This window comes from Zootoca vivipara, chromosome 9 (assembly GCF_965207765.1).
Source record: "Zootoca vivipara chromosome 9, rZooViv2.hap1.1, whole genome shotgun sequence".
In the NCBI taxonomy this organism is placed as follows: Eukaryota; Metazoa; Chordata; class Lepidosauria; order Squamata; family Lacertidae; genus Zootoca; species Zootoca vivipara.
In genome coordinates, this window is record NC_142592.1 from 843,599 (window position 1) to 869,726 (window position 26,128).

At 46.1% G+C, this 26,128-nt stretch overlaps 2 protein-coding genes across 3 annotated transcripts; one reads left to right on the top strand and one right to left on the bottom strand.

Annotated features, from left to right (window-relative positions):
* Positions 1–426: 426 nt before the first annotated feature.
* Positions 427–16,105, bottom strand: HSPA14 (heat shock protein family A (Hsp70) member 14). 2 transcript variants are annotated; one of them, XM_035127352.3, is made up of 14 exons: positions 16,016–16,105; positions 13,491–13,571; positions 13,291–13,373; positions 12,843–12,891; positions 12,006–12,099; positions 11,804–11,894; positions 10,433–10,537; positions 9,548–9,709; positions 8,176–8,331; positions 5,812–5,914; positions 5,030–5,245; positions 4,494–4,667; positions 1,172–1,242; positions 427–605 (listed from the first exon to the last, which is right to left on the bottom strand). In XM_035127352.3, the coding sequence occupies exons 1-14, from the start codon at positions 16,070–16,072 to the stop codon at positions 527–529; spliced, it is 1,521 nt and encodes a 506-aa protein (XP_034983243.2). In that variant the 5' UTR covers positions 16,073–16,105; the 3' UTR covers positions 427–526. The 2 variants fall into 2 exon arrangements, with proteins under 2 accessions (XP_034983243.2, XP_088508421.1); XM_088652295.1 differs by lacking the exon at positions 13,291–13,373 and having other exon boundaries at positions 15,979–16,105.
* Positions 16,106–16,391: 286 nt separating this feature from the next.
* CDNF (cerebral dopamine neurotrophic factor) lies at positions 16,392–25,718 on the top strand. The gene is made up of 4 exons (XM_035128502.3): positions 16,392–16,555; positions 21,048–21,175; positions 22,410–22,551; positions 25,438–25,718. Exons 1-4 carry the CDS (start codon positions 16,438–16,440, stop codon positions 25,614–25,616), a joined length of 567 nt encoding a protein of 188 aa, XP_034984393.3. The 5' UTR covers positions 16,392–16,437; the 3' UTR covers positions 25,617–25,718.
* Positions 25,719–26,128: the final 410 nt, after the last annotated feature.

Consider the following 26,128-nt stretch of genomic DNA (forward strand, 5'->3'; position numbering starts at 1 on the left):
TGAGTCCAGTGTTCAGGTCATGGGTTTGACACAATCAGCAACTTTCCTCCTTTCTCACTTACCTTCCCAAGTAATTGCTCAGATGTTTACTAGCCAAAACTAGCTGGCCTTGAAACAAGCTCTGGCATTCAGAGGAGTCCTAGAGGGTTGTGAGCGGAGGAACCATTCAGGTCTAAAGGGTGCCTCTTGGACAACAGCACAAGAAGTGGAGCCCGTCTTTATAATTTCCATCACTTTAGGTATATGTTGGGTTTTAGGAAGCCTTGTTTATGCTCACCCCTTATCTGTCAGTTGCCATGCATAAAACTCTAGCTCCATGAAATATTTTCTGCAGCTCATTGCTAAATACACAACTGTTACCAGCTTCATCTTAAGACTGTAATGACCCAACTTTTCTGTTTTCCAAAGATCTATGCAGACTTCATATTTTCATTGTATTGTATTTATTGTATTGTACACATGGCATCACTCACTTAAAACCTGGTTTGAGGTAACAATTAAAAAAACAGAACCTTCTAAATTAAGACTACGATGCCACCTCTACAGTAATGGCTTCACATTTTCCGGTATCTTGATCTGTACAGGAAACGTGCAGTGATCCATCCCTAAGAAAAGAGATTTTTATAGTGTGAACATCTGGAGACTAATTGCACCCTGAGAGGTTTCAAAAACTAAGCTCCCACATTGGATGTCTCCATCCTTCCTCCGTGGAATTCTTTTGATTCGACTGACAGGTGTGGGGAGTCCCATTACCCAGAAAACATGCTCTCATTTGTGGGGAACCTGTGGCTTTCCAGCTGTTGGATTCCCAGCATTCAGGAAAGAAGAGAAGTGTGATCCAGCAACATCTGAAGGGTCACAGGCTCCCCATCCCTCTCTTAACTGAAAAGGAAAGGGCAGCGGAAGGGAATGTTAACCAGAGCATCGCACAGTTCAAAGAACGCTTGCCCACTGATCTGGGAAAGAAAAAGCCCCCCTGGTATTCCAGAAGTTGATTTGATCCGCGGTTCTCCCCTAATACATCAACACAGTATGGGTGGAATTTCTGCAGTACCTTGAAAAGTAGATTTTACCAAAAATCTGCAACAGAAAAACCCAAGTTCTGAAAGATGGACATTTCATATGTACTTGATATGCTGAACCAAAGTTGTAGTATTTTGGTTTTCAATACCTTTTCATTGTGAGAACAGTTAGGATATCACGCAGACCACCTTCCTTTATATCTAAATCCTGGAGGACAATCTGCTTAAAACAAAACAAAACATTAAGATGCTTTGTCATCTGCATCTCATCTATTTTAGGAATCTAAACTGTCAAAACCAAAGAAATGCAAGTGAGATTATATCAAAAGCACTTTGATTTAAACAATTTGCTCTACATTGCCATATACAAAAGCTAAAATATAAAATATTTAGCTACAAAGTTTCAAGGTAATCTCAGGAAAATGGTTTTCTAAGGCAGACAAAGCATGCTCTGAAAAAACTAGTCAATCACTATGTAAGGCTAAAAGGAGTAATGAATTAGCATGTATTTCAACACAGGTGAGCAACTTGCAGCCGCTATGTTTACAATTTTAATTCAGATTATTCATTACCAAGTTATTTGGTAGTTTTTATCTGCTTTAAATGTTTTTTTAAATGATTTTTGTGTACCCACCCTGCTCTAAAAATACCGTGGATGTGTTGCAAAGTTTTATAACGTAAGGAATTCAAGAGGCAAAAGCTTCAAATGCCTAATGAACATACAAATAAGATTTGTGACACTGAAGTACCGTATTTTTTCACTCCATAGGATGCACCTCATTTTTAGAGGCGGAAAACAAGAAAAAAATATTTCTGGTTTTCCTCCTCTAAAAGGCTGGGAGGAGGGGTGGAAGGGGCTCCTGTCCGTCCCTCCTCTCACCTTGCTGTAAAGCAAGCAGACCTTGAGGACAGCCTCAAGAAGGAAGGAAGGAAGGAAGGGAGAAAGAAAGAGAGACAAGGAAGGAAGGGGTGAAAAGAGAGGGAAGGAGGGAGGGAGGGCAAAGAGAGAGAAGGAAAGTGTGTGTGTGTGAGAGAGAGAGGGAGAGGGAAGGAAGGAAGGATATTAGTATTTTTAAAAATGCATTAGGAGAAATTTACACTAAAATGCTGGAGAATTTTCAAGAGGATTAAAAAAAAGAAAATTCATGAATTGCTGCAGCAGACATGTGATGAACCAAAGGCTGGAAAAATGAGAAGCTGAGAGAACCAAAATTAACAGTCCCTACCATCCCTAAGGACAGGCAAAAGGAAGTACGGTACTTCTTTACATATTGGATAATATTGCAACCACAAAGTTGCCACTAGATGGTTTTTAATTGGGATTAGGCAAATACACTGAGCTTGCTAATTGAGCTAGTGGAGCTACCTCCAAGTTCAGATGCAATATGGGTCTGAATACCAGTTGCTTAGGAAGAACAGCAGCAAAAAAAGCAATTGCCTTCACATCCAGCTTGTGGGTCCTTAAAGAAACATCTGATAGGCCACTGTAGACAACAGGAAGCCTTTGGTTTCGTCCAGAAGGGCTATTTTGAAGGTCTCTATCTTCTTCCCATTTCCCACTTTTATCATGTCTGAAGCTGTTCATGGCAGGGCACTCTCTGCAAGGTTCACTCCTTGCAACATCTTATTATAGGGCATGGAGCCATGTTCAGGAGCAGCAGGCAAAGAGGAAACCCAAGCTTCGAAACTTTGCAGAATGCCAAGCACACACACGAAGCTCAGCCTGCCTGGCCAGCAGTCAGCAAAGGATGCCTGGAATACTGACTTGTCTCACACCCCAGCAATAGGCTCGCTTTTCCCACTGCAGAGATGCCACCATCCCTGGAGCTGGGTGGCAGAGCCCTGGCTGTTCAACACCAAGCTTCCCGTTATCCCATTCCGCCAGGACTCCCCTTCCCAAGAGACATCTAGGCAGGCTGGAGAGTGCCCCCGAGCATGTGCAGAGTTCTTGACTAGTGAGTAACCCCATGCAAGGAAGGGGCGACAGTAGAGCAGGCTGATTTACGCCGGCAGCACCTCTCCTTTAAAAGGAGGAAGGTAAAACCAGCTCCTATTTCCTCCCCCTCACCTTTCAGGTGTCGTCCCTCCCCAGCAAAGAGCAACCCCGCTTCTTCCTCTCCGTTCTTCCCTCAGTTTCCTAGCCAGGCAGACGCGCTGCCAGCTAGCCCCCACTCCCCCCCCGCATCCCCACTCTGCAGCCCACGCACTTGTAAGCGCCCAGGCAGAGAGCGCGCACCTACCAGTGAGGGGGAGCCTCCCCCCCATGTGTTTCCCCCCACCCGGCAAAGTGAACTGCCTGACCTGGTGACAACATCCGACCACCGTAGCGATCCCTTCCCTTTCTCCCCCAGGGCTACCCGCCCTGTCACGTGCTTTTGCTGCTGCGCCCACGGGAGCCCGACGAGCAAGCAGTTCTCCCGGCTGGAACAGGCAGCCGAGAGCCCAGCGGCAGAGGCACCGCCACAGCAGTGAAGGCGCAACCCTCCACAGCCACCACTCTCCTTCCTCGGCACTTCCGAGGAAGGATGGCGGAAAGAGGCGTCAGGACCGAGAGAAAGGCGCTCCCCCCCAAAAAAGGATCGCGGGTTGGAGAGGGATCGCCTGTCCCCACGTATTGTTGCCTGGTGGGGCTCCGCAGCGTGCGTCCGCCTATGCGCCTCTGACGCTCGCAAAAGATCGGAGCCTGCGGTCGACTCCAATCCCTGCTCTTGCGAGCAGCAAAGGCAGGCGGTGGCAGAGGCGGATGGGCAAGCGCCCGAAAGGGCAGAAAGAGCAGGAGCCCCAGCCAGAGGACACACACCCTGTGCTCCACGAGCTGAGAGGCCGCGTCTCTCTCCTCCGAGGACTCCACGCCACGCCTCCTCCTCTGCTCAGTCGAGCTTCACCACCAGCGCGTGCCCAGCACGCAAGCAGCTCTGAGCGGAGCCCAGCACAGGGAAAAGGAGGAGGAGCGGTGTGGATCCTCAGAGAGAGACGCGGCACAGCCTCTCAGCTCGTGGAGCGCATGGCGGGGGTGGGCGCACGGAGCCGCGTTTCTCTGGCTGGGGCTCCTGCTCTTTCTGCCCTTTCAGGTGCTCATCCGCCCACCTCTACCCGCCTCTGATGCTCGCAAGAGATCGGAGCCTGCGGTTGGGAGAGGCACAGCCTCTTGACCGAAAGCTCACCAGAGCTGTGCCTCACCCAACCGCAGGCTCCGATCCCTGCTCTTGCTAGTGGCAGAGGCGGGCAGCGGCAGAGGCGGGGGCGGTCGAAGGAGCGGGGGTGGTTAGGAGCCAAAAGGAGTGCCCCCGCCTCTAACGCTAGCAAGAGCAGGGATCGGAGCCTGCAGTTGGGAGAGGCACTGGCTTGGCGGCAGAGGCAGCCGAGGGATCCCGCTGCCGGAGCCATGGCATTCGCTCCATAGGACACACAGATTTCCACTTACTCTTGAGGAGGAAAAACAAGCGTTATTTTCTATTGCTATTTCTTCACCTGTGCAAATCTGTTGTCCTCTTTTATGGGGATCTTTTCCAGAGACTCGTATAATTCTAGACAGACGGAGGAGTTGCTTCCTGGGGCTTGTAGAGTATGCTGCCTTCGAGCTGGCAAAGGGGTTCCTGATGGGAACACCACCACAAATTTATCAGCCCCTGACTGATCCATTGCCTAAGAAATAAGAGATGAAGTCAGGTTTTAGAATCTTAGAACAATTAATAGACAAGAAGGATGGATTTTATGCATATTCCGTGTTAAGAGACAAATATTAATTACCTTTAAATGCTCAAGGGCAATATCTTCAGATAAAACAAGTTTCAGTCTCTCACTTACTTACTTTAATTGCTACTTAAGTGCCCCAAAATTTCTTTCAGGAAAGTTTTCACATTAAAACCTAAACCCACAAAGGTAGCAGTGGTGGAAGATAAAGTTAATACAGATTAGGGAGGGAGCTCTCTCTCTAATTCTAAGCAAAAGATATAGATACATTTATTTATTTATTTTTGATTTAATTTATTTATTTGCTTGCTTACCTTGACTAAGATATCTTTGGCAGAACATTCAATAGGCAGTATCTCATCATCTAAAAATGTATTTTCTCTTCCTAGCAAGATCCCAGCTTCCATGGCAGCCCCAATGGGAATGACCTCATCTGGAGGAATAGAGTTCAGCAATTCGACACTAGGGAAAAGTTCTTTGATCAACTGCTGCAGTTTGGGGATACGAGAAGATCCGCCACAGAGAACTACCTAGAGGACATTAAAGCATTAATAGGACAACAGCAAAGATGGACCGGTTAGGCTTTTCAAAGGGTACTTGTGTGTGCAAACTCTGCAAACAAACACACACACACAAAGTGGGGGGAAACAGATGTTCAGACTTATTATCCTGGCTTCTAATTGGCACAAAGTTATAGTTTCACCAGCTCAATGTTGCAATATACTGATATATCTCGATGTCTGAAATAAGGATGGAACTATGTACTGTAGAGGCATTGGCTGGCTTCACAATTTTTCCCTGCATTGTGATTTTTGCATAGCACACACATCATGATTTGAGATATATTGCCAGGTCAAAAACTATGAAACCGATACTGTAGCATAATACGGACTTGAAACCGGTTTTGGACGAGATATCGAGATATTGCCCAGCCCTACTAGGGAGGGATACTTGTCCCTGATCACATTTCCAGTTTAATAAAGCATGGTTTGTGAAACCTGGAACAATAGTCCAAACCATCTGACCACATCTGCTTCCTTGTGAATACACTCCATGTATTTCCTATATGTTTAGACCAAGTTATTTGTATTGTTACCTTATTGATATCATCTGCTGTAAGTCCAACTTGCTTCAAGAGCTTTTTGATGGCTTCTAGGCATTTGTTAAAAAGTGCAGAGCAAATAAGTTCAAATCTGGCCCTGTGTTGTTAAAAAAACGAGCACATCCATATCTGTTCTTCCACAGGGAAAAGTTTGCAGAGAAACCCAATACAGTGGTGCCTCGCTAGACGAATTTAATTCGTTCCACGGGTCTTTTCTTATAACGAAAAATTTGTCTAGCGAATCCCATAGGAATGCATTGAATTTTTTTTGAAAACTTTTTTGCCCATAGGAACACATTAATTGAATTTCAATGCATTCCTATGGGAAACCGCAATTCACTAGACGAATTTTTCGTAAAACGAATTCGTCTAGCGAGGCAACCTCCACTCAAAAAATCCTTTCGTTAAGCGGAAATTTCGTTAAGCAGGGCATTCGTTAAGCGAGGCACCACTGTAGTATAATATTAAACATGGAGCTGCCCTCAGTTTCTGATGGCTCAGAAACTTCAGCTGCTCCAAAATGAAGCAACCAGAAGAGTGAGTGGCTGGGTTTCCATTTAGAACTCGCACAATGCCAGCTTCAAAAGAGCTAAACACGCTTGCCAGTTTGCTTCTAAGCCCAATGCTCACATTGGTGTTTAAAGCCCTGAATAACTTGGGCCCAATACCAGAAAAAGCAGCCCCTTCCCTGCAGATCCTCTTGGGTGTTCAGATCAGTGGACGGGGCCCTCTTAGGTGTTCCACTACCCTAAGAAATCCTGGGTGGGGTGGGAGGCTAGAAGAGGGGAATCTTTGTGGCAGCTCTTAAACAGCGAGATTCCTTCTGGCACCTTCAATGTACCTCTTTACTCCAACTTCATATACTGTCATATGTTTTAACCAATTTTAGTATTTTCTTTTTAAACTGTTATTTTCTTGCCCACGAAAAGGGAAACAGTTGCCTTTTTATAAATACAATTTTAGAGATTTGCACCACTTTAACTTTTATATTCCAGCATCCGCAGAACTCACAGAATATAACTCACAAGTTGCTTAATGTGACCTTTTTTCTACTCCCCCCTATTTCCTTAGAAGGTTCTTGAACGTCTTCTAGTGGCTTGGCATAAGAGGCTTAAGAGTGAGATTAAATCAACATTGGAGACAGAACAAGCTATCAATAAGACTGTTTATTAAGGGGATATTTTATACATAAGGGAATACTGGTATTTCCACTGGGATCTCCTGTGTCTTAATGTCATTTTCAAAGGACTCAAGATTTGGTTGTATCTGCCGTCTTTCGGAAATCATTTAGGGCTTTAAGCACTAATGTGAGCAATGTTTGAATTGGGCCTCAAAATGAAGCAGCAAGCAGTGCAGCTATTTTTAAAAAGGAGTTGGGCAAGTTCTAAAGGGAACCTGACTGCTGTATTTAGAACCCATTCAAGTTTCTGAGTTGCAGCCCTATTCTTCTCTACCAGTGGTCAAATTCTTCCCTATTCTTCTCTACCAGTGGTCAAAACATAACTACCACCACAGACCAATGTCAGCATGCTGTAAATGCTAACTGAACATACCACAAACATCTTTTATTCATTCATATCCCACCCCAACAACCCATATGGAGAGTAGCCAACTATCACGATCATCACCTTACTTGGGGGTTACATCCTGGTGATCATGGATAAAGCCAACATCTCCTATTGTCAACATACCCTTTCCCTGCACCTCCCAGCACTCTCCCAAGCTGAATGTACTGGTAGTTAGGATTGCCAATATTCCCCACACCTGGACGCTGGTCCTCTTTTTATTTTTTTTTATTTTTTTCTGCCAAGCATGTAAATCTGAATTCACAGTTAAATTTAAAGGAACTCATGGAAAACAATGCTAAACATGCAGAGATTCAAGAGTACCGCATTGTTTGCTCCATAAGACACTTTTTTCCTCCTAAAAAGTAAGGGGAAATGTCTGTGTGTCTTATGGAGCAAATTGCCCAGGGGTGAAAAACAGATCATTGCAAGAGATCGGGGAGGGAGATAAGGGATGCTAGCTCCCTTCCGGCCCCACCCCCTTGCCCAGGCCTCCATTGTTGAATGTTCTGCAGAGGGAGGCTGTTTGTTTCCCCAGTTCCCCAGCAACATGTGACTGGCTGATTAGATTATCAGAAGCTGCAGAACTGTGAGTTGATCAGGATTTTTTCCCTTTGCAAAGTAACTCAACAACTTTGAGCTGATCTTTTTAAAAATGGAGCTTTTCCTCTTTGCAAAAGAAGCTGCACAACTGTGAGCTGATCCCAAAAAACCGGGGCTTTCCTCCTTTGAAAACTAAGTGCATCTTATGGTCAGGTGCGAAAAATAGAGCAAAAAATACGGTATATCTTACCTAGACACAGTACAGTCAAAATCCAGCCCATCATACAGAGAGTCAACGAAGCAGTTGGCACTTCCGAGTGTCGATAATGAATGCTTTGCCACTTCAGCACTGTTCATGAGCTTCATCATGGCCCTGGAGTTTTCCCTCACATCACATTTATAAGATCTATGGGGTTGTTTTTTAAAAAAACAAAAAAAGGATTATTGACCATTACAGAGAACCTACTCAGTAATAGTGGCCATCCTTTACCCTAGAAGTTAGGGGGGAAAGGTGGATACTGAAATTTATCATGTTTTCCAAATTCAAAGTATAAACATTACATGCACCTACTCTTGAAAACAGGGGATGTATGGTAACTGGAAGAGGGGAGGTTCTTTTGAGTAAATATTCATGAAGTACAAAGGCACACATTAAGGCTCCGACATCTTAGTGTTGTGCTTAACTCTCATGTTGAAATCAACAGAATTTGGAAGTGCTTAACTTTGGCTATATCTACCCCCACTTTCCCATCCTACTTGTAAGTGATATCCATCAGGATCCTTCAGGAATGTAAGCATGAAAGAAAGGCTCTAACGGCCTTGCAAGTCCACAAAAGTCACTAGCCCTAATTAAAAAAAATACTAGGCTGCTTGCCCTCTCATAGTTACATTACTCATTGTGGCCTGAAAAGGAGAAAAAGGGGAGGAAACCATTGTTCGCAAAGCTTCCATCTACCATAGTTGCCTGGAGACAATTCTTACTCACCTAAGACAACCTGGTAAATACCGTATATTCTGTCGTATAAAACAACTGGGCGTATAAGACGACCCCCAACTTTTCCAGTTAAAATTTAGAGTTTGGGATATACTCGCCGTATAAGAAATATGACCCGGTGTATAAGACGACCCCCGACTTTTAAGATTTTCCTGGGTTAAAAGGTAGTCTTATACGCAGGAATATACAGTAGCTTTTTATAAAGATTGGGATTATTTCCAACTTGAACGAAAAACTGATGTCAAATTTACAATAACCTTTCCCCAAAACATTATGTGAATGTACCATTTGTCTTATTTCAACAGCGCAGACCTTTAGAAGTTGAATTTTTAAAAAAACTCACTATTTTTATTTCCAGAAGCTTTCATTTTGAGACAATGTTTTATTATTTTTAAACTCTCATTGTTTTAAAAATCCTGTTATATATGTTGCGGGCCCCCAAGTGACATTTCTGCACTCAGAGGGTGGATAGAAATGTTTTTCATAAATAAACGTATATCAGTCAACAAAATCTGAAACAAAATACAAACATTACTGGCAATTTTCCATACTGCGAAATTAACAGTAATGGTTCCTTACTACATATTTATAAAATACCACATACTATTCTGGAATCTAGAGCACTTACCTTTGAAACTCAGATGCTAAATGTTGTGCTAAGGCTTCTGTGAAACAAATGCCACCTATACTATCATCTGTGTTCGTGGAAATAACACGATAAAGGCCACTGTTGACTTCAATAACCGTGATAGAAAGAGATGTTCCTCCAAGTTTGTACACCAGCACATTGCTTCCATGCACACAAAATAAAGAAAAGAAAATCAGTATGCCTTGTCTCATTAGCATCAATACTAAAAGCCTTAATAGCAGATTGTCAGGACAATGACAACTGTGTCTCAAAATGACCTCTTTTTATCAGTGCCACTGCTGCACTCCAGAGAGGTCAGGGAAGATCTCCTCCTAGTGCTCTCTCACTTAACACTGCCCTGGCCCATCCTGAAATGAAGTCCATTTAAATTACAGTATTAAAGACTGGTTAATGTATAATGCTTTGGTTTCCCGCCACTGACATTTGTTTAGAAGCAACTGAATTTAAAAAAAAAATGTTGCAAAGGACTCAGATTTTCTTATTTATAGCAGTCTAGGATCCCTCTGGCTCAGATTCAACAGAGAATTCTGCTTCATGAACTGAATATTCTTGAGAAGAGCAGCTCCCAATACCCCCTCCCATGCTGTTCCACAGGGTTCCCCAACCTTCTAAAGCAGATTTTCAGCTGCACAAGGAGCTACACAGGGTAGGAGACCAGCAAAAATTCCCTTCTGCCAAGGGAAGCATTCAGTTCACAAAGGTCCATTCCACACAACCCTAGAGCCAACTCACTTTACACCATACTATTTAAAACCAAGGCTGTAATCCTGAAACACTAAGGATTAAGTCTTGTTGAGTTTTATATCTGTGTAAGCATGCTTGGGGTTGCACTGGAAAAATGGTTGCTTAAAGACCAATTCTCACCTTTTCCCACTAGGTGAATCTTGCCCAACTCCGTAAGCCAGCAGAGCAGCAGATGGTTCATGAATTAACCGAAGAACATTAAGCCCAGCTGCAGTAGCAGCTTCTCTGAAATAAAGACAAAATTTATATTAGTACGTCACTTTAGATTAATCAACACTTTAGATTAATCAACAGCAAAGTACCTTTTTTTGGTATACCTTTTTTTGGTATACCTTTTTTTGGTATAGCTGGCCCCTATCCCTGCATCACTACCACAAACACCTTACAAAACATTGCCAAACTGCTACAAGACATACAGTAAGCATGCCAAGAGACATTTTACTTAAGCACAGATAGGCACATTGTGGTAGGAGAATAAGCTATGTTTGGTCATGCAAATTGCACTTGAAGCTCAAAAAGATCAAACCAGTACAGGAAATGTGCTCCTGCTTCTGTTTGGAGACCTTGGTGACTATGCAGTTAGCAATGTCCGAACACAAGATACAGGAGAGTCAGGGCCAGGCATGACTTGTAGTAGGGTAAAGTGATCAGGTGGCATCAAGAACAGGCAACAGACGGAGGCACAAATGACTGCTTCCAGGACGCAGCAAGACTTCTGAACTGTTAGCCCTAGATGTGCTACAAATAGCAAAATGCCTTCAGCTGGCATGTCTGAGCCCTTTCCTATTTTATACAGTGCTCTGCACTGAATGGCCCACTCCTAATGTAGAATGTATACCATGGCATGAAGGAAGGAATAGGGGCATTCAACTGCAAGTCAAGACGCATGCTTGTGAAAACTGGCCAGGAAAGCTGAGGCCACTGCTGGTAAAGGTTTTCAGTGCTTCCTAGTGAAAAAACAGGGTGCTTGGTAGTCGTAAATCTGTGACTATCTGGCCTCTGCTCAAGATACCAGCTTCCACGGAAGATTGACAACAACAACGTCCCATAGGCTGGCTATTTAAAAACTACCCGTATGGCAGCTATAAGCTGATGTGGTTGTCTATCATGTGGCTACAAAGTGAACCAAGTTATCATGGACCCACCTCCCAATTTCTGAGTAGTTTTAAAAGTCCATTTTCTGTGTGGTAGGAACCTGAAGATTATTTCCTTTCCATGGTCCCAGAACCTCTAAGCAGGAAGTTCTTAACAGCTATGGCATGACAAGTGATGATGTTATTTCACTGAAAAAGTCCAACTGTCTCAGGGCATCTATTACGTATTTACAAATGAGAATTGAGCTACTCCAAGTTAACACCATGTGCTTATGGTTGAGCTGAGATGTTGAACCCAGATCTTCCAAGTCCAACTATGTCCAAATGCTTCCTGTCCAGACATCTCAAATTCCCACAAATACATTGAATAAAAATAAGGTGAAAACTGTATCCTCACCCAAGGGCATTCTTCTGTTTGTCTCCGAAGTCAAAAGGTACTGTAATCACAGTGTCATTAACATCTGAGCCCAAAGCAGACTGAGCAGTTTCTAATACAAAAAGACATTGTATTGTGAGTAAAAGCAAATTCAATTTATAGGTATTCTTACCACTTTTTCTTCTGGGGAAAGAGTTTAAAAATGCACATTTTAATATCATACCTTTCATTTTACTGAAGATAAGTTTTGCAACATCTTCTGGGGAAACAAGTTTGCCATCTATTTCAAAGTTTAGTTTTCCATTCTTTTCAATGACCTACAAATGAACAGAACACATACAAATATGACTCTCTCTCAGCTTATCTGTTATAAAAGATTGTGAAAGATTCCTTTCATCTGAGAAATTATTTAGAAAGCAAATATTACACCCCCCCCCCAGGTCTGCTCCCAAGGGTTGGTGCACTCTAGAGCAAATGGGGAGGGGAGGCGTGGGGGACTTGTTGGGGGAAGGAGGAGGAGGAGGAGTCTATTAGTACTGCACTGTATCCCTCCAGCAGGCACAAGAATAATCTTCGGTAAATAATCTGCCGAATTGCAGATATATTGGTCTAGTAGTTTTTGTGCTAGGTTCCTGTGCTAAGCTAACTGGGGATGGGGTGGAAGAGACCTCAATGGGAGTTGCTTTCCTGAGACTGCACTGGTAACTTCAAGGCTGAATTGCTGCCATGTAACCATTGTGGGGCTGCCCTCGTCTCTGGTCTGGAAGCTGCAGCGAGTGCAGAAGGGGGTCGCACAGTCTGTGGCTGGGTTTGCCTTCCACCAACAATAACACCAGTACTAAGAGAGCTAAACTGGATGTCAGTCTGCTACTGGGACAAATTTAAGGCTTCATTTTTACTGTATAAAGCCCTTTTATGCAGGGGTGTTTTTTTTTTTTGGGAGAACTATTTTATCTGGTTCTGCTTGTTGTATATCACTATAGTATTTTTGCAATGTTTAGCAGTTTATAAATACTACTAATAGTAATGGGAGGAAAACATGAAGTAGCTTCTTACTTACTGAACATTTACTTTCTGCAATGTACTTCTCAGCTTGTGGGTCACCAGAGCTGTCAAAACAAGGGAAATTGACGAGTACTTAAACAACAACAAAAAAACACCCCAAAATTTACATTTATATTTTCAGCACATAAGAATTGTGTTTAATGAAGTCCTCCTTAATTTTTATTTCTTTATGTACGTATTTAAGCATGATATCAGTTTGGACTTTTTATTTCTTAATAGTAGAAAAGATTCAAAACAAAACAAAGTTACATTCCAGAACAACTCGCTTTAAATTTTGTGAAATAAATTACATACTTCTTACAAGAGACTTCTAAGCAGCCTGCTTGCATATTTAAGCCTGGTAACAAGGTTTGTACTTACATGCCAGTTTTTATACATAACAATCCCATTCTGTCTGATAAACCCACACTAAATCCCCAAATGAAGTTTATTACTTTCCGCACCTTCTCCCAAGAATCTGCTTTACTTTCACCACTGTATTTGAAAGATTTCTCACTCTGTTTTGTTTTGCTGCCAGGCCAACAACCTGAAAATAATTTTAAAAGATTTGTTCAACAATAAAAGAAAAGAAAAAAGATTTGTTCAAAAACAATAAAAGTACACCACCACTTTTTCTTCAAATTTCTACTGGGGAAAAAGTTACCTCTTCATTTTCTGAAAATGCAACAACAGCAGGAGTAACCCTGTCACCTGCATCATTGGCGACAACATCTGCACGACCGTCCTGAAGAAGCAACACACACATGGAGTAGAATGATTAAGTATAATAGCTCATTGACACAGAAATTAAACACAGTAACTCATTACCACTTCCAGCTGTTCTAGATTGATGGCCACCCCAAACCATAGTTAAGGAAGGGTGCTGGGCTCACATGTAAGCCATGATTAAAACAAACTAAGCTTCATAAGCCAACAACAAATCATTACTTCAGTTTACAGATTGTTGGCAGTAAATTAGTTAAGCTAGCAGGGTTCACAAATACTACTAAACTGTGATTTCATAAACCATAATACAGTCATACCTTGGCTTAAGTATGCTGCAGGTTGCGTACTTTCAAGTTGCGCATGCACAGAAGCGACCTGAGCCACCAACTTTGGAGCTATGGCCGCTCGGGTTGAGTACGACACCCCAGAACAGATTGAGTACTCAACCCGAGGTACCACTGTATAAGAAACTACAGATTAGCATTATGTGCAAACTTTATCCAGCGAAGTGTCATCCAAGTAAACTGATGGAAATGCATTTTACAAATAGCACATAAGCTTACTTTCATTTACGTGAGACATGGCCCTCAACAACACCCACCACAATCCCGATGCACACAAACTCTATGCAAATTAACAGAAGAGATGACTGAAGTGACACAGGCTGTGAACCACTGTTGCTGGCCATCTGTCTGTCTTGAAATACAATGGAGTGTGCCTCTGCCAAAACAAAGCAGATAACCAAGTGAGCAATTTTTTTCTCCAAAAAATGTGGTCTATGATGAGTCCACCTACTCAGCAACAGAATGAGATGGCAGAGTCCAGAAGCAGCAGAACAGACTGGACCACTTCAGGTGTAGGCAAGGACGTCACAATGGGATGCGCCACTGCAGGAAAGATGGCCTGCAACTTGCAGACTCAACGGAATAACAACCACAGTTGTAAAAGGAGCCCATCAGGATGGCATGGCAGCTGGAGCGCACCGGGATGGCATGGCAGAAGGCAGTGAGACAAACACTGGATGGAGGCATCCTTTGCCTGGTGTTAACAAGATGGTCAACTCCAACCCACCTGCCATGGGTAGGGGTGAGGTTGGTGGGGGCAATGTCCCATCTAGCCCAGCATCCTGTTCCCACAGCAGCCCACCCCATGTCGATTGTGGAAAACCAGAGGGCAGGACATGAATGAGATCAAGATCAGTGCATCTGGCTGATCGAGTCCACCCAGGAACGGCTCTGGGAAGGATTCCTGCATTGCAGGGGGCTGGACTAGATGATCCTCTGGGCCTCCTCCAACTCGACAATTCTATGATCCACTTTCTCCATTTCCAGCAACTAGTACTCAGAAGCAGGCACGCAGGTAGCCCTGTGGTCTAAACCACTGAGCCTCTTGGGCTTGCCATTCCGAAGGTTGGTGGTTCAAATCCCTGCAACGGGGTGAGCTCCCATTGCTCTGTCCAACTTCTGGCAACCTAGCAGTTCTTAAGCACACCAGTGCAAGTAGAAAAATAGGTGCCACTGCCGCAGGAAGGTAAACGGCGTTTCCGTGCGCTCTGGTTTCTGTCATGGTGTTCTGTTGCGCCTGAAGCGGCTTAGTCCTGCTGGCCACATGACCCGGAAAGCTGTCTGCGGACAAACACCGGCTCCCTCAGTCTGAAAGCAAGATGAGCGCCGCCGCAACCCCATAGTTGTCTTTGACTGTACTTAACTGTCCCAGGGATCCTTTACCTTTACCTCTTCAGAAGCATTTGCTGCCTCCCTTTTGTAGCCAAACCTTTTTTAAACCCACCGCTTCCTCCTGGGGGAGCAAGTGCTTCCACGGAGCCCAACCCTTTGGGCCAGAGGTCTGTGGTCTCTTCTTGCAGGGCTGGTTTTCTTTTGGGGTGGGGTGGGGAGGTGAGGACTCTCTCCTCACCCTTTCACTCCTGATTAGGATGATTTGGATTAGGGTTGCCAGACTCAATAGAGGACAGGACTTCTGTGCCTTTAATTGTCCTGCTCTCTTTTGAGTCTGGAAACCTTAAAGAGAAACCAACAGACCCTTTGTTTCATTTCTAAGCAAAGGGTCTGCTGGTTTCTCTTTTAAGGTTTCCAGACTCAAAAGAGAGCAGGGCAATTAAAGGCACAGAAGTCCTGTCCTCTATTGAGTCTGGCAACCCTAATTAGGATTAATCCAATTTGTATGCTGCCCTTCAACCAGAACAAACCAATAACGCCCCCCTCCCACAAACAAATTCAGGAGGATACAAATTTAATAAATAATAACAACAGCCGCAATAAATGTTATTTAAAGGCTTCTGGCGACTCCAACGTCCTCCTCAAACCCCGCTCTAGCCACTCAACAGCACTACCTCGCCCAGGAAACGAAAATTATTATTAAAATTAAAATTACATTCATTTTCCCCTGCCCCCCCCCATTAGGCATACACGGAAGAGGCGAGACCCCCTCCCCCCGGCCGAGCACCTTATAGGCGGCCGCACACGCGCAGCTGCTGCCCAGGTGGACCCCGATGGCCGCCATGGATCCGCCGTCGCCGGGAGACTTCTTACCCACAGTGCACCTCGAGGCAGGCTGCGTCAGCGCGTGCGCGTGCGCGTGCCGCTTCCTTTCCCTCCGCCTCCCTGCACCTCCCCTGCGTGCAGCTGTGTTTTCCCCGCCCCGACAGCTGCAACAGCCAATCAGCAGCCGCGTAATGCCGGGCCTACTTCCGTAACCGGAAGAAGCGCGCAGACGGAGGCAGCCAATTAAAAAAACCATTTAAAAAGGTGTCTCCGCGTGACGTTCCGCGTCCAGCAATGGCGGCAGACGGCGGACTGCCAATAGAGGAGCGGCTGGCGTTGTGGGCGGGCCGAACTCTCGCGAGATCAGGAGCCGTAGACGCAGCCATGTTGCGGCCGCCTCGGCCTGGGTGCCGCCCTTGCTGGGTCGCCGTCGCGCTCTGCCTCGGAATCTACCTCGCCTCCGCCTCTAGTCCCACAAGGGGCGCAGAAGCTCCGTGCGAAGGTGAGGGGCTGGGGGGGGGGGAAGACTGCGGGGTCACGACCCACGAAATACGGGGCGGGGAGGGACCTCAGAGGAACGCATGGCAGTCCCACACGCGCACGTGTGCATGCACATACACGTGAATTCGTACATCCGTCTGTGCTTGGCTCTCCAGAGGTTAAAGGGAAGACATTCCCAACACACAGGCACGTGGAAAGAGAGAGAGAGAGAGAGAAGAGACCTGGAATACGGGACAAAACACAGGACGTAGCATTTCGCATTGGAATATGGGACGATCCCGCATTATACGCCTACGCGCCCACACACAGAGAAACACACACAACCACACATCCATTTGGTCTGAGGTTTAAATGGCTCCCAGTTAGCCGCCAGTGTGCTGTGTTGTGGTACGTGCTTTTGTGATGTAAAGCCAACCTGTGATCCTCAAGGGAAGGGCAGCTTATTAAAATAAAGAAATAATAAAATAAAATAAAAACGCCTGTTTGTGTTTGTGTGTGTTGCAGTTCTTCTAAATGGTGCGAAATTGGAATTTTTGTCTTGCTAAGCTTGCAGCTGTGGCACAATACTAACTCCCTGCTGTCAATGTTGCTGTTGATGGGACCCCCCTCCCACAGTGCGATTTACATTCGGGCTGAAGTTGTTGGACCATTTTTCCCCTTGTTTGCTGCTTTTTAAATAGGTCTGCATGTCAAATAAAAGATTCGAACCAAACTCAGCCCTCCAGCTGCTTTGGGACTACAGTTCCCATCATCCCTGACCACTGGTCCTGTTAGCTAGGGATGATGGGCGTTGTAGTCCCAGAACAGCCAGAGGGCCAAGTCTGGCTATCACTGGGTTACAAGTCCCATTTTATTTCATAAAACATATACACCACTTGATTGTAAACCTCAGAGGTTTACAAATAGTATATGTGTACATATATGGGAGAGGGTATATGGATTTGTTTTCATGTTTTCATTATGTATTTAGAGTTTCTATTCTGTATTTTTATGCTGTGAATAGCCCTGAGATATTTGCATGAAAAGCAGAATACAAATTTAATAAATAACAACACACCTTCACTGAGAACTCAGTTACATGTAAGGAGCTACGTTTTGAATGGTTCGAGTCTTCAAAATAGGCTCATGGTTTAAAATAAGGGTTTTGTGAAACAGGTGGTGAAACACCAGCTCCTTATTCGTGTTGGCAGCCTGAGGGCAGGGGATTAAAAGCACCCCTTTTGTACGTGTGTTTTCAAAATCAGCGTACATCCACTCAGGAGGGATTGGAGTGCCAGAGAAATTCATGACATGCTGTAGAGCCCAGTGCAATGGTCCTCAGGATTTGAACCCATGATCTGTAGTGAAGCAAAAGCACCACGGCATAACCTAAGTGGGCACACTTTCCCTGGGCCTTTAACAATGTCCAAATCTGCTGGATGGGTGCACGGGGCTACATTAATCAGGGTCCTTCTCAGTGGGGGGGGGGGGGTTTCAACCAGTAGCTGTTTCTGCTGTCCTGGACCTAGGAAGGGGCTCACTGATTCACACAGGAGGACTGATTCTTTCGTATTAAAGAACCAGAGAAGGCTAACTACATGATCGAGAGCTGTTGCTTGTGGCCATCCAGACTATTTGGTATGATAAAACAGATCACAACTTTCTCACTGCTAGTGCAGATAAAGCTACCCTGTAGGTAGCAAACTTGTCACAGGCCAGCAACCACCTAGTTTTCAAATCATCCGATTGACCTCTTATGAAATTCTGAAACAAAAGAACCTACCTCTAGCTCAGGCATCCCCAAACTGCGGCCCTCCAGATGTTTTGGCCTACAACTCCCATGATCCCTAGCTAAGAGGACCAGTGGTCAGGGATGCTGGGAATTGTAGTCCAAAACATCTGGAGGGCCGAAGTTTGGGGAGGCCTGCTCTAGATGAACTGGACAGAATCCAGAAGTACTGGATATTTCCAACTGCGTTTTTGTAGTTTCTTCCACAATATGGGAAGAGTGAACTTCATTTACTGCTGATTTTAATCATTTTTAAATGTTTCTAAAAAGTTTTTACTGTCTTTATTGATAACTTTAATATTTATTGTAAACTGCTTCGAGGTTTCATTCCAATCAAGTGATAGATGAATTGTGTCGAATAAATAAACATATAAAGATGAATTAAATGTCCTCTTTGGCAGTAGTGAGAAAGATTTTTTTTCAATTAAAGAGAAGATCACCTTTGTGTATGAGGATCAGTGTGCATATCCAACCCCTCTTCCGACAATGATGTCCATCTATAAGCAAGAGAATCACATTGTTTTTATTTGCCTGTATAGAGGAGGTGACTTGAAAGTCTTTTGGGGGCAGAAAAGCAGCCTATGAATATAACTCAATAAAGATTCATATAGGGCCTCCTTCACTGTGAGTGTAATGTTCTCTGACTCCTTTAGGTCCTATGCCTCCCAACAACTTTCTGGCTTTTTCCGGTAGCCATGATGGGTCATTGTAGGGGCCAGATCCCGCCCAAGAGTCACCAACCCCCCCCTTAATGCCAGCCCCCCACAGTAACAGCAGGGCTGTCCAACAACAGGGGCAGGGAACCCCAGGTGCCAAAGGGAGGATTGTAGTCCTGGCAACACAAACCCTCCAACATTCCTCAGGTGAAAATAGGGACATTTCTCCCCCCCCACCCCCAATTTCTCTCTCCCCTTCTGCAAAGCATATTCTGTCAGAAGAAGGGTGAGTGCCCAGTGGCAGAGCTGGGTGCTCCGGCACCTGGAGGGGCACGCATGCCGTGCACTCGGGGGCAGGTGATCCACCCACCGGGACCTATCTTGGCATGGCGATCCTTTCCGGGGAGGATCTCAGTACGGCTGCACAATTCTCCCTGGGGGCCACCCCCGCCTTGCGACTCCAAAGCCTAAAGTGAGCCAGGGGAAGGGGGAGAGCCACAGCAGCTGCTTTGCCGCTTTGCCCACTCGCCGCTTTGCGCTCGCTGGGCTTGGGGGAGTCGCGAGCAGGGGGAGCGCCGAATGTCACCCCCCTTCAGGATGACACCCGGGGCGCCCCACACCCCCTTCCTATGCCCCTGTGAGTGCCAAGACCACTACAGAGTACAGTACACATGCCCTCCACAGTCCTAAGGAAACCTCTTAGTCCCGATTTTATTTTCTTTGGAAGGTTTACAAAAAGAAAAACACCCAAGAAATGAATTTAGAAAGGGGCAAGATTAGACGTGGACACACAAAGCATTTTTTTGTTTAAAGCAAGACTCCTTGCATTCTGCTCTTCTGCCCCTTTCTTCCCTCCCAGGGCAACCCTGCCCTCGGCCTGCCTCTCAGCGCCATCATGCAAGGCTGGGCTTTGGCGGCGGCAGCCTCTCCTCCCTATGAGTTGCCAAAGGGAGGAAATGGGCAGCACTGGCCATGGAGAGGCCAAGGGATGCTCGCTTGCAGTCGCCACTGCTGCCACCCAGTCAATCAGGACTGGCGCCCGCCACTGGCAGCGGCAGCACTGGTGGGAGAAATGGGGACATTCCGGGATCAAATCAGAAGTTGGGATGGAAAATAGTGACACTTGGAGGGTATGGCAGCAACCGTTTTATGCTTGTTCAATGCACACATGGTTGTGCACACACATCGCGGCAACCTGGAAGTGGCTGTATAAGGGGGCGGGACAGGCTTACACAGACTCTGCCAGCTCACGTGGAGGCCAGGAATGCACCCACCCACCCACCCATGCAAATTGTGTGTGCCTGGATTTCTTAGTGTGTGCCCTCTTGGGTGGGGGTTGAAACCTCAGACTTTTGTGTGGTTGCAACATTGCCTACTGGAGAAAGATTATTATTTAAATATGTAAAAAGAACGCCTGGGATAGTTCAGTTGGCAGACCCTGAGACTCTTCATCTCAGAGTTGCATGTTTGAGGCCCATGGTATTGCAGGGGGTTGGACTAGATGACCCTCGGGGTCCCTTCCAACTCTATGCTTCTGTGATCTTTCGTTACACCTACTTTTGCCTGTTACTTTCTTTCGTGATCTTTTCTTTCGTGATCTTTCGTTACACCTACTTTCGTTACACCTACTTTTGCCTGTGGCTTCACAACAGAGGCCTGGCCGGGGTGGGGGAGAGAAGCCCCAGTCTCACCCCTACCCCCTGGGGAAATATGCCCCCCATTTCCCCCCCTCCCCACCCCTCCAGGCCTTCTCATTTCTAGCCCTGCCCACCACTTCTGTCTGACCCCTGGAATGCCCCCTGCTGCTGTCCTTGAGGGAAAGGCAAGGGACTTTCCCTGGGACACAGTGATGAGTATGGTGCCTAAGTGGAGTCACTGCAAGGCACTAATAAGCATCTCAGCACAGGGCCATTTCCAGATCAGATGTGGATTCGCTGCAAAAATGGCAAGCCATTCTGTGTGAAGCTACCATTTTAAAATTTATTTTCAACTTTGTTTTCTGTAGATCTCTTTGACCTAGGCACTCTGTGTGTGTCTGTTATTTTATATTTTACTTTTTTCTTACACAGTGTGTCAAGATTTTCTGAAAAGGTTTTATAGTTCTTTAAAAGAAAAACACTCTGATTTCTCCGTTGCTTCTATTGAGAATGAATTAGTCAGGAGCTGCATGAACACAAAAGGAAAAGAAGACCGCTTGGTATGACTTTCATACTCTTTTTCCCCTTAGGAATGTTTCCAGTGTACACACTTGACTGTAAAAGCACATTCATAGCATGGGAGCCTGCAGTCAAACATAACTCTGCATGAGTGCCAGTTAATGCATGAAGGGTAAGACTGCACAGATTTAAATTCCTAGACTCCGCCAGGTCACACCCCCTCTTTTCCAATGAGGGAGGTGGAAGTGGAGCTTTCTCTCCCTGTTCCCTCTCTCTCCATGCCATGTAACCAACCAAGGAAGACATCCGAGGGCAAGCTCCAACTCTCTGCATTTTCTATTCAAGAGTATTCTGCCTGTGTTCTTGCTGCTATGGTATTTTGATAAATGCATGAATCTGACCTTTGGAATGTTTTGTAAGTAAAGCATTTCAATCTTACTTAAGAGTGTGTGGTCTGTTAATTGCAAGAGGGGTAGAGAGAGGGGAGTGCTTTGCAAGAGGACTAAAAGGGATGTATAAAAGGTTTTGGCAGCCTACATTCCTATACTTAAATGTCCTGCATGACTTTGTGAGTTTAAACTCTGCAACTAGGGGCTCTCTCTTGCTAGAGAGTTAGTTTAGTCCAGGCATCCCCAAACTTCGGCCCTCCAGATGTTTTGGACTACAATTCCCATCTTCCCTGACCACTGGTCCTGTTAGGGATCATGGGAGTTGTAGGCCAAAACATCTGGAGGGCCGCAGTTTGGGGATGCCTGGTTTAGTCCCATGCTTTGAATCTAGACACCTGGCCGATTCCTTTGTGATTCACCCACACAAGTGGGTCATAGGGATTCTATTTTCCCAGACACAAAGCACATTTTTTCCTCAAAGAATTCTGGAAACTAGTTCTCCCCTCACAGTTTTTCCGTTCCCAGCAACAAGCTACAGTGCCCAGAATCCTTTGAGGAGCAAAATGTGCTTTAAAGGTAGAGTACACACAGGGGAGAGGAGGAAGAGGGATATCTCTGACTAACGGATTAGCCACACCTCCATTTGCCCAGCCGCTTTCCCCCAGGGAAGCAGGACCTTTAGTGATGAATTAGAGCAAATTGCAATCAGGCTTCCCACAGATTTGCTCCAGTTGTTCCAGTTAGCGCTAAAGAGCAGGTTTTCCAGAGGAAAGCAGCAGAGCGAATGCAGAACCCCTTGGACATGTGCTTTCAAGGCACGAGGCAAGTGGAAGTATGAGTGAGCCCTAACTCTGCACTGGTACTGACAAGATTTCTATTCTTGTAGTGCTACTACATCGGGGCCACAAGTGATGCAGCAACCAAGATAATTGGTGAAGTCAGCCGCCCAATGAGTGCTCACATACCTGTGCCAAAGATCTGTGAGAAGCTGAAGAAAATCGACATTCAAATCTGTGAGCTCAAATACGGTATGATGAAATCCCTGTGCAAAACAAAGGAGGGCATCACAAAACAGGCATATTGGAGACAAAGGAGCCCAGGTTCAGACATAGCACTAAACCAAACCACGGCTTAGCTTTGGGCAGCTCTGGGCATCTGCAGGATTGGGGAAGGAGAGAAGCAGCTGGGATTTGTGCTCCACGGACTCACTCATTCTCACTTGACCATGCTTGGCAAACGGAGCATGGAAATTAGAACCTAGACTCTCTGTGATTGGCAGCAATGAGAGGCTTTTTCTATTGTTATTTTCAACATGAGAAATTGTGTTTTTTCGAGAATGTGGTAGACTGAAGAGAGCGCAGCCAGGTTGCAATCCAAGGGCACTTACCTGGAGGCAGGGCCTTTTTAAAACCGGAACGTGCTAGAATGGCATTTCAGCACCTCTCAGCTGGGCCCTGGAAATGGGGGCAGAGATCTGACCAGCCTCAGCAAAGCCCCATTACACCTCCGGCTCACAAGGACATCCCGTACAGGCTCCAGAGTGGGTCCCCTCGTGACTTGGATGTTCAGTGGAGCTTTGCTGAGGTTCTTCAGCCTCCCAGCTAACAGCTGACGCACAGGAAAGCCCCACCTCAGCTGAGCAAGCCCCCCCCCCAACCGCTCTGAGCCAGAGGGGGGAGCTCATTAAGGAAGCCTCCCCAGGCCTCAGCTGAGCAGCCTCCACAAGCCTCAGGCTTGCAAGGAGACCCCCCCCCTTTCCAGCCCAAAGAGATCCTCTTTGGGCTCTGGGGTGGTCTTTGAGGGAGGTGTGTTCCGGTACCTTTTCGTCTAGACGAGTGGCACTGCCTGGGAGCTTATGCCATGAAATACAGTGGAACTTACTTTTGTATAAACATGCACAAAATTGCTTGGGCTTTTGGTTCAGGCTCTCCTAGTCACTGCAGATTTCAGGTTGTACCCAGGGCTTCTGGAGCAAAGAAGCAAGTTATAACTTATCCCTCGCATTTTTGAAAATAGCATTTCTATCAGTTAGAATGAGGACTACCAAAAGAAAGTGCTTCTTTACACAACATCCACCATTGTCCTGGCTGGCTCATTCACAGGACAGCAGCCAATGAACTGACAAGGCTCCAGGTGTTGGGGTGAAACCAGGCCAGTTCTTTATGGGCTGCAGAAGGCAGGGGGCAGGTCAGCACATGGCAATAGGGCCAGGATCGGTTTGCCATTCCACTCACATACTGCTGGTGGAGTGGGATCCGCTGGGTTTGGACCAAGCATGCCACAGTGCCGAACCCTGTTGTGGTGCAAGCCAAGCTGGCAAGGTCTGACTGGGCAGCCGGGTGAGGATTCCCACCAGGCAGAGACCCAACCTGAGCTTGGGGGATGCCCAGGCAAATTCGCCCCTCAGGCCCCTTACGGATGCCTGGCTTCACTCTGTTGATCCTGCCCAATGCCATTTCCACCCCTATACTTACAACATTATCCCCCCTAACAGCAACAGCAACAACAACAACAACAACAAGCCATGTGTTTTACTGAGGGAAAGGTGGAAAAACGCCCATCAAAGAGCCTATCGGGTTGAGAGAAAAAAATTCCATTCCAGCGCTGTCAACCAGCAACCCAAATAGCTCAGTAAAGGCTCTAAACCAGGCATCCTCAAACTTCGGCCCTCCAGATGTTTTGGACTACAATTCCCATCATCCCTGACCACTGGTCCTGTTAGCTAGGGATCATGGGAGTTGTAGGCCAAAACATCTGGAGGGCCGTAGTTTGGCACCAGCTCCTTGAGGCCGAGTCCTCCCCCCTAATATTTTTTGGGTGGCAGTGTCTCCCCTAATGTCCAAAAGTGGCTCCAATGGCCAGCACCTCCTCCTCCTGCCGCAGAGGGGAAGGAGGGTCGAAGCCGCCTCCCGCGGGTGGCAACGCCAGGAGGAGTCGGAGGAGGACCGCCGGCCATTGAAGCCACACGGCCACCAACTTTGGCTTCATTCCTCCCGACATCCTGAAGTCGCACGTACGACATCACCCCCCACAATCGCCCTCGCAAGCTGGTGCCTCTGAACCTGAGAGTTAAGCATGTGGAGCAAAATGGCCCTAAACTCTGGAGGGGGAAGCCTTACATATGCCTGACTCCCCCCGACCTCCCAGGGGGGCCCAGAGACCCAAGGGAGAATCTGTCCTGTGGACCCCTGCGGAGATAAGATGTGGACAGGACTCATCTCATTTTCTGGGCCAAACTGCCATGCGTGGATTGGGGCCAGAATGGAATACATGGAATTCACTGCTGTGAGATGCAATGGTGATAATAGGTTTGATAACTAAATGTTCATGGGGGTATACCAAGTGCAAGGGATTCCAGCCCACCTTCCTTCCTTGTGAAATTCCATGGGCATCTTTCTGCCTGTTGGAGGCGTCCTGTAGCTTGAGCATGCTAGTTGGAAAAGCAATATTTTCCTTGAACATACATAGGATCATGAGCTCCTTGTCTAAAGCTAAAGGTAGCCCTGACCGTTAGGTCCAGTCGCAGACGACTCTGGAGTTGCTGTGCTCATCTTGCTCTGTAGGCCGAGGGAGCCAGCGTTTGTCTGCAGACAGCGTTTGTGGACAGCATGCTCTGGCAAACCAGAGCAGGCAAACCAGAGCAGCGCACGAAAACGCCGTTTACCTTCCCACCGGAGCGCTACCTATTTATCTACTTGCACTTTGACGCGCTTTCAAACTGCTAGGTTGGCAGGAGGTGGGACCAAGCAACAGGAGCTCACCCCGTCGCAGGGATTCGAACCGCCGACCTTCTGATCGGCAAGCCCTAGGCTCTGTGGTTTAACCCACAGCGCCACCCGGGTCCCTAGCTCCTTGTCTATAATACAGCAAATAAAATTAATAGAGCTTGTGATTCAGGTTGTTTGTTTTCACAGAAATGGAACTGGATTTAACAGCGGTTGATCTCTCTAAGATGAAAGTGGCTGAGCTGAGGAAGATCCTGGACCGCTGGGGAGAAGTGTGCAGAGCATGCATTGAAAAAAAGGACTTTGTGGATCTGATTAGAGCGCTTGCACCAAAACACACAGCTGCATCTTCCAGAGCTGAGCTCTGATGCAATGCCTGATCTTACTTCATGCGGTTACATCTCTGAGCATAAACCCTGAAATAATAATAGTTCCAAGGAATTTGTTATAAATAAATGTTAATAGAAGTTCCTGGGCCTTGAAATACTTTTGTGGTAAAGTATAAAGAGAACTTGAGTAGATGAGAAAAATAAGCCACAATAGAGCTGTGACTCTACACACACTTACCTGGCATCTGTCTGTCTGTGTAGGGTTTACTCTGTAGCATTTTCTTCCCCCAAAATGTCCTCCATAGACTTCAGTAGGACTTACATCTGAGGAATCATAGAATAATAGAATATTAGAATGGATAGAGTGGAAGGGACGCCAAGAGTCATCTAGTCCAACCCCCTGCAATGCAGAAATCTCGGCTAAAGCATCCATGACAGATGGCCACCCAACCTCTGCTTAAAAATCTCCAAGGAAGGAGAGTCCACCACATCCTGAGGGAGACCATTCCACTGTCAAACAGTTCTTACTGTGAGAAAGTTTTTCCAAATGT

Coding starts and splice junctions, on each gene's coding strand:
- HSPA14 (XM_035127352.3), bottom strand. CDS start 16,072: ATGGCGGCCATCGGGGTCCACCTGGGCAGCAGCTGCGCGTGTGCGGCC. Junction 12,892..13,290: donor AAGCAGATTCTTGGGAGAAG/GTGCGGAAAGTA, acceptor TTGTTTTGACAG/CTCTGGTGACCCACAAGCTG. Junction 606..1,171: donor ACTGTTCTCACAATGAAAAG/GTATTGAAAACC, acceptor CTCTTTTCTTAG/GGATGGATCACTGCACGTTT.
- CDNF (XM_035128502.3), top strand. CDS start 16,438: ATGTTGCGGCCGCCTCGGCCTGGGTGCCGCCCTTGCTGGGTCGCCGTC. Junction 16,556..21,047: donor CGCAGAAGCTCCGTGCGAAG/GTGAGGGGCTGG, acceptor TTTCTTACACAG/TGTGTCAAGATTTTCTGAAA. Junction 22,552..25,437: donor AATCTGTGAGCTCAAATACG/GTATGATGAAAT, acceptor TTGTTTTCACAG/AAATGGAACTGGATTTAACA.